The sequence below is a fragment of the Penaeus japonicus genome, unplaced genomic scaffold (assembly GCF_977035675.1).
Source record: "Penaeus japonicus unplaced genomic scaffold, GWHDUDI00000001_assembly GWHDUDI00000011, whole genome shotgun sequence".
NCBI lineage: Eukaryota > Metazoa > Arthropoda > Malacostraca > Decapoda > Penaeidae > Penaeus > Penaeus japonicus.
Window position 1 is genome coordinate 31,190,266 of NW_028234413.1, and position 7,500 is coordinate 31,197,765.

A 7,500-nucleotide genomic window follows, 5' to 3' on the forward strand; every position below is an offset into this window, starting at 1 on the left:
TTTTGGGCAACAGGCGAAACATACACGTTGCTTAACCGCTTCGATTATTTTAAATGTGAATTATTGAGCTGGAGTCAAAGGAGTCATAAATGAATATTTGTTCACCTAAAACAAAGATGTATACACTTTATAGACATTGCCCCCCTCCGAATACTAGCCCGCCTTCACAAAACTTTGAGATACAAATTTCAGATATAAATTTAAAATGTCAACTGGAGTCCAAAGAAAATGTAATGGTTGCATGGGGAAGTAGAGGTTGTTTCTACATTATATAACAAGAAGGGTTGAGTACCTTGTTCCAGTCCCCGTGTTCCCCGTCTCCTAACTTATTCTGACCTATCCTAACATATCCTATACTATCCTATACTATCCTATACTATACTATCCCATCCTGATTCATCCTAAGCTAAATTGGAGAACATCCAGTGATGAATCCCACAAGAACGGAGTTTGCGGAAAAAAGTTTGTAATAGAGCTTAGTTCAAGGGGTACGTTCTTCTCGTTCAAGAAGTTCAGTTCAGTTGGTGGATGTGTCTTGTTCCTACGAGAGGTGCAGTACTGTCCTGTTGGCACTTTAATTGGGTTCCTTATAAGTACAGGCGACCAACCAGAGAGGGGGACTCGAAGATAAGGGTTGCGACATCAAAACAAGACAATTACCAAACGAGCTGCTGTTGACGTAAGCATTTAGGAGTACAGTTTGACCTCTTCTAAAGGCGAACGTCCCTTGTGAGATACGATCTGAAATAAGGGCGAAAATCTCTCGCCTCATTCCTACTGGCGCCGTGCTGACGTCATACGGGTACTTGAACGTCAACTCGCGTGTTGTGCGCTGCACCTGTTGCGATCTGCATGGACCTCATCACGTCCTGGATATGAAGTATATTCATAAAACAAAGATAAAAAGCATATTCATTAGATTCCGCATCTGTGCAGGGTAAACAGTGTACCTTTCACAAATGAAAACTGTCGGACATTTTAATATTGAAGTGCCAGTTTTAGTAGACGCATTCGTTTTTGACACAGATCACGGGAATCGGTGCTGTACAGGAAAAATCGAGTTAGAATGATCGAGGTACCTGCTGAATGCAAGGTTATCAAGAGCGACTAGTGACGTAAGCAGAAGAGTAACCATGGGATGTAACTGAGGAATAGGGAAGGTCCATCATTATCCTTTACCTAACCTTTTAGTTGTTGTTGTTGTTGTAAGAGTGAGTTTGTATTTGTCTTATTCTAGTGTCCTTTCTCTCTTCCGCGTTCTGTTTCGGGAGTTTCTTAAATGTTTTTGAATTACTGTTTTAAGGTATTGATTTATGCGAATACCACGCGTGGTATTACGTGACACTCGGTTTAGGTTTAAATCCGGAACTTGTGTTATTGCAGGAGATTGTTATGTAATATTATGTCTGAATGGAAGCATCTAGAAGGAAAGGCAGGTACGCCCACAACAAGAACCTGTTCCCGGTGGTCAGCGAGATCACCTGCTGCCACTCTGGCCAGACGCTGACTCGGAGAAAATCGAGAACCTTCAGCAGGGAACTGAAGTGACTTTGCATGCTGGTCGGTTGGCGATGTGATATTCGTTTGGTGTTAAGCATTTTTATGGGGAGAACCATGGCTGTACATTTGGTATTGGGGGGGAAAGAAAATATATGTAATCATATTATTTTGCATTGCAAGACTACTGAAGTATTGATGATTGTGGACAAATGACAAATTTATTTTAAAAAATTGTTTTATGACAGCATTTCCTTTGTTTTTTGTCTTTCCTCCCCCCCCCCTTCTCTCTCTCTCTCTCTCTCTCTCTCTCTCTCTCTCTCTCTCTCTCTCTCTCTCTCTCTCTCTCTCTCTCTCTCTCTCTCTCTCTCTCTCTCTCTCTCTCTTTTCACGCAGTGAGTTATGCCTTGACCCAATAACATCGCCACGGCACCAGCCACGTCCCCATTTATCGCGTCGACTAATCGGTAAGTCGACCAAGTTTCGTTGACTTGGGAGCGAGAAGGACACTCGATTCCAGGTCAGTCGGCGGAAAGAAATCGACATCGATGTTTGAAAGTCTGCGGAAGGTGTCTTGTCGTCGGGCCATCGGGAATTCCTTTTCGTTGTCTTTTTTCAATTTGTCAATATTGTTTTTTGAGGATTTGAGGTATTTTCTTCGTTGGCGGGAGAACTTGGCGGAAATAACCTAAGAATTTTGATTCTTACAGATCTTATAATCAACGCATGAATATTATCAGACGTAAAGAGTGTCATTGAATACTATTTGCCAAAGTCAGCGTGAGATACCTTTAACGCAATTAGAATGCTATGCTGCCCCTGTGGGTATTCAGTTGCAAGACGCAGCGTGCCGCATTTACATTGAAAGTGATGATTAACCTAAAATACGAGATCAGGTCTGTCATGTTATGTTTCAGTTAACTAGGAAGCTTCCTATGTAAACTGAAATGCATTAGACCCAGTGCTAATACGCGCGACGAAACGACCGGCAGATGAAGACCAAGGCCTCGTCGGTAAATAAATTTTCATCAGACTTCACAGCGCACACATCCTGCATACACGCGCTGCCCACTTGAAGAATTCTAATAGGAATAGGGTTTGAAAGGCCAGCATACCAACGCGTCCACCTTGGCAGCTCATCTGCATTGACGTCGAAGTATGAAAACCTGGGGCTCCTGAGCGACTCGCCGGCAGTCCTCCTAGTAGTGGCTGTCCTTGCGACCCACCCGGCCTGGGGAAGAAGACGAGGCTCGGGCAGGGCGGGGCGACTGCATAAGCGCGTAAATAAGCTCGTCTTGAAGATATGACTCTCCTTCCTTAGAGCTTTAGATCTGGGATCTGGGCATCTCTAGCGAACACCTCCCGGTCCTTCGAGTATCTAGATAACACCAACCACTTTTTCTTAATGTCACTTGAATGGATTTGGATACCGGAATCATATAAGACACAAATGAGAATTAAACATGATTCGTTTATGACCGGCGATTAATTTAGTTGGAGGGACGAGTTTGTTGCCATAGGCTTTAAATCGGTTACATAAATGACTAAGGTCTCATTAAAAAATAATAATAATAAAGTGGCCGTCTATCGAAAGATGTAGTTCATATCAAAGCTGGTGAATATCATCAGTTCCACAATATACACAAGGAAGAATGGCGTATGTGCAGAAGTCTTCATATCTAGTTCTTGAGTGTCCGATTAGATTCCCGAAATTCTGCGTGTTCGCTGCCTGGCCCACGTACGCCACTTGCTTACGTCGATCGGCCGGAGGTGGTCTCCTGCAGCAGGTAAAGGACGCGACCTGAACCTTAATGCTGTCATATTTTCTGCCTTTTTCTGCCAAGAAGGAAACAATTTCAGTCTATGTCAAAGTGCGTTCGTGTATTCCTCTTTCATAGTGCTACACATCGTCAGATCATTCCAGTTTTTACAATGACAGTGTGATCGTATAAGTATTGTATTATCATAAATAGCATTTTGAGCACATGATGCCAGGAGCTCTGAATACTTATGGAAATGGGCCGTCATGAATAACCAGCACTCATGATATAACATCATCAGACCATGAAGGGAGAAAGGGAGAGGTAGGAAAAGGAGGCGCGGGGCCAGTGCCCTGGGGCGCTCGCCTACTGAAGGGCGGGCGGGAGGTGGGCCGGGTAGCGAGATTTGGCATCGAGAGGGGTAAGGGGGGAAGGTGCAACGCCGTCGGATCCATGGTCTGGCGGCCACACGGACACGGTTACCAAGCGAGTCCGCTTTGCTCTTGTGCACCGAGTGGCTCTGAGATATTGCGAAAATTAGAGAAACGTTTGGACCTGAGTGAAATAGTGCGTCTGTTTGGTGGGTCGGTCGGTTGGCTGGAATCCGACGGCGGGCCGCTCCTTAGTCGGGGCAGATCGGAAAGTGTCATTGCGTCGCGTGTTTGTGACCGCGTCTTTGTGAAAGTATGCGCTCCTCACTCGATAATCGAAACGTTTTTTAAATGGAAATGAAATTGAATTTAGTTGCAGTGCATTTTTGCAAAATTTTCTAATGAGAGATGGCCATCGCAATTTTTTGCCATTATGTAATTGCAAAGTTCAGTGAAAACACGGGAGAGAAATAGTTCGGTAGAATATTTGAGAAAATTTAATGATGATGGTGAACTGTATATCGTAACTCGAAGTGTCTGCACCGTGTTGATTATCACTGTTATTGACATCATCATTATCATTGTTATGATAACTGATATATTATTATTATCTATCATCACCAACGTCTTCAGTTTAGCATTTTACGTGGTCACAATATGTATAACTATTACCATTATTATCATTGTTAATAGTAGTTATTGAAGAATAAGCGGTAGTTAGTAGTTATTGTTCTTGCTGTACTAGCTAATGGAAGTGAAATAATTAAGTGATTACTAATAGTGTAACTTGTCTTGTTATAACAAGAGTGGAACCATTGATGACGAAAATAGATGAATTTTTGTTTTAGTAGCAATAGAAGTAGTAGTGGTAATAGCAGTGGACGTACTGACACTGGTAATTTTTCTCGTCATTATCATTATCAATTAGTATCATATTAAGTATATTATAATTTATTTATTATCCATCTCGTACGTGGATTTCCAGAAATACTCTTCCGTTGTTTCCTGCAAAGTAAACGAACGATGAAACTAATTCTGCAGCAGCGATGGCGAGCATCCATCGTTAGCGTAATGGAAAGGGCGCTGTGGCGATGATGCCAAAGTGTCTAGCTGTCAGCGACCGTGCTTTAACATTCTCCTCCTCTTCTCGGTCAGCACAGCGTTCACATCTTGAACAGTACCTAATCGCCTGCATAAAAGGACATATACCTGAATATAAGGGCGGTAGCAGAGCAGTGCGTACGTGATCTGTGCGAAACCAGAAGGAATTAGACATGCCAAGCGGCAATGGCTCGTCTGTAACAATGCATACATAAATGTCTCATCCGCATCAAGGCGTAAGTGTGTGTGTATTTGCGAGCACTTGACCGCAAAGACTATCCGGCCCCGCCTTGGAGATCCCTCAGAGACCGCTCGAGCACCATGTTCCGGTTCAAGAAGAAGCCTCCGAACCTCCACTTCCACGCGATCAACCCCAGCGAGGTGGATCCAGGCGCTTGCATTCTCTGTGCCGAGTACGTCTAGCGTTTGCCTTGACTGGCTCGTGCTTTGGGGGACCTTTGGTTTCTTCCAGGGACACCGTGTTTGTCTGCTTGTGAATGTTTTGATATTTTTTGTTTTTTATTTTATGTTTGATATTGTCTTCCCATTGACTAGTCTATAACTGTTTTAATCAGTTGACGATATTGTTGACAATTGCTTTTTGTGACCATCGCAGCATCATTGTCGTAGTTCTTAGCCAGGAGTTCAAATAGCGAATGCTTCTTTTTTACGTATTCTTTTGTGTGAGGGTTACATCAGCACTGACCAAAGAGTTGAAGGGGTACATGTGGCGGAAATGGTTCAGAACCACTAATGCAGATGAATGTGCGAGCAATTGATTTGATTTAGGTTGGGTCACCACCCTGTCCGGCCTGTGAGAAGGATGCGTCAGACATGCGATTAGGGGATCCAGTTGAAGATGATTTGCGAGCCCACTTAACTTGACACTCTGCTCTGCGTGGGGAGCTCTGCTGTGTGTGTGTGTGTGTGTGTGTGTGTGTGTGTGTGTGTGTGTGTGTGTGTGTGTGTGTGTGTGCACATTCATATTAAATTGCTTACAACCGCGCTCCATTCCTCTCAAATTAGTAATAATATTAAAAGACCATGTATTGTTCATATCCGATTAATTTATACTTTTTTTTTCTTCTGAAGAGATATTGTCCATTATGATCATTATATGCTCTTGCGCATGCGTTTGTAAAAAAAATAGCATGAACGTTAAGCAAAAGGAAGGTAAAGATGAGTGGATGAAAGTAAAGAAAAAAAATGGAAGATAGTTTGAGTGCGTGCACATAGGTGTGTGTTGTGCGGAAAGATAGTGGACAGTCAGAAGACCCTGGTAGGTAAGCATTGGACCGGTCCCAGTTGGTAACAGCTGGCCCTGGGACTCAGGCGAATGCAAGTCCTCCCATCGTGTGTGTGTTTGGTGGGAGGGGGGGGGGGGTACTGGAAATGATTGATGATTTTCCTCAACTCCTAATCCTCACTTTTTTGACCCGGATTGATCTTGAATTATATTTTAAGAAATGGCACTTGGGTAGATAATTAATGTGTGCGTGTTACGCGGGTTAATTGGGGAATATCCTCACGCTGTGGACATGTGAGCGCCACGGACCAGGGTCGGGCGTTGTCGAAAGGTCACTGGCGGGAAGCCGTGGCGTTCCAAGGTGACGTCAGCTCAGGTCGCCACGGGTCAGCAGGCTTTTCCTGTTTATTGTCTGAAGAAAAAAGCATTTGACGCATTCGCAACATAACGCATTATATCGCATACACGCGCACTTATATTCTTGCGCTTATATATATGTGTGTTTGTGTGTGTGTGCCTGTGCGACGGTGCGTGTGCGTGTGCACGTGCATCTATGCAGTTGTATATGCTTCGCATTGCGTGTCATTATCCTGGAGCTTCATTAACCCAAAGAAATCATTCGATTTCTTACACGGGGATGCGGAGGCCATGCTGTAGTCATGTTCGATCTGAATCGAAACATGAATATTTTCTCGAAGATTTCCTCCATTCAGTCCCTGACACGACAAGGGCATCTTAATTTTTCTAAAAATAAAAATGACCTTTACATTCAAGGACAAGGTCTAGGTTTCTTAGATTGCAGTCAAAAATCGTGTGGTTAATTAGCCAGGGAGCTTGTTGACATTTAAATGGCCATACGTAGAGGTTAGCTGCCAAGGTCATTTCTTTTTACGAGGCTTCCAGACATCGTAAAAAACACTTGCCCAGATTGTATGGGTGTAAAACGTGGACCCAAAAAAGTACTGGCAAGAATGTCGTTTGAAAGCGCTGTATTTTGTCGCTCATTTTAACCGGTTCTCTCTTTCATATTCCAAAGCGCAATTCCAACATCTATTTTTAAGAGTGATGTCTTGAAATATTATTAATTTAAGCGTCGACGGATTGCACTGAAAATTTATCGCCAGGAGACTTGCATGCATTTGGAAATAGTTATCCAACTGATTCAGAATGTAGTTAGACTCTGTTTTCTTGGTAGACGTACGTAAATCGTTTGTGTGCGTGTAAGTGCCTGTGTCTGTGTCTATCTATTTGTCTGTCTGTCTTAAAACGAGTGTGGTATATTTGTGTGTGTGTGTGTGTGTGTGTGTGTGTGTGTGTGACTATGTAACTATGAGGCTGGGAGAGAGAGTAAGAGAAAGAAAGAAAGAAAGAAACAGAAAGAGAGAGAGAAGTGAGTGGAAGAGATCATAATTCAAGGACGCTATAGTTATGCAAACAGTATGAAGAGTAATAAATCATAGCAAGGGCCATGCAGGACAAATTGATAAGCTATAAATACGACGCTTTTAACGACAAGGTGATCTGT

At 43.2% G+C, this 7,500-nt stretch overlaps 1 protein-coding gene across 36 annotated transcripts in view; it reads left to right on the plus strand.

The window, feature by feature from the left end:
- Window positions 1-7,500, plus strand: part of LOC122260786 (proton channel OtopLc) — a 142,290-nt gene that overhangs the window by 109,111 nt on the left and 25,679 nt on the right. For 3 of the 36 annotated variants that reach the window (XM_043028187.2, XM_086541867.1, XM_086541875.1), the window contains exons 1-2: window positions 3,699-3,837; window positions 4,614-5,142. The exons of 21 other annotated variants lie outside the window; for them this stretch is intronic. In XM_043028187.2, the coding sequence (XP_042884121.2) occupies window positions 5,051-5,142 (92 nt within the window). In that variant the 5' untranslated portion in view covers window positions 3,699-3,837; window positions 4,614-5,050. 12 more of the 36 variants (XM_043028189.2, XM_086541870.1, XM_086541863.1 and 9 more) reach the window with 10 other exon arrangements.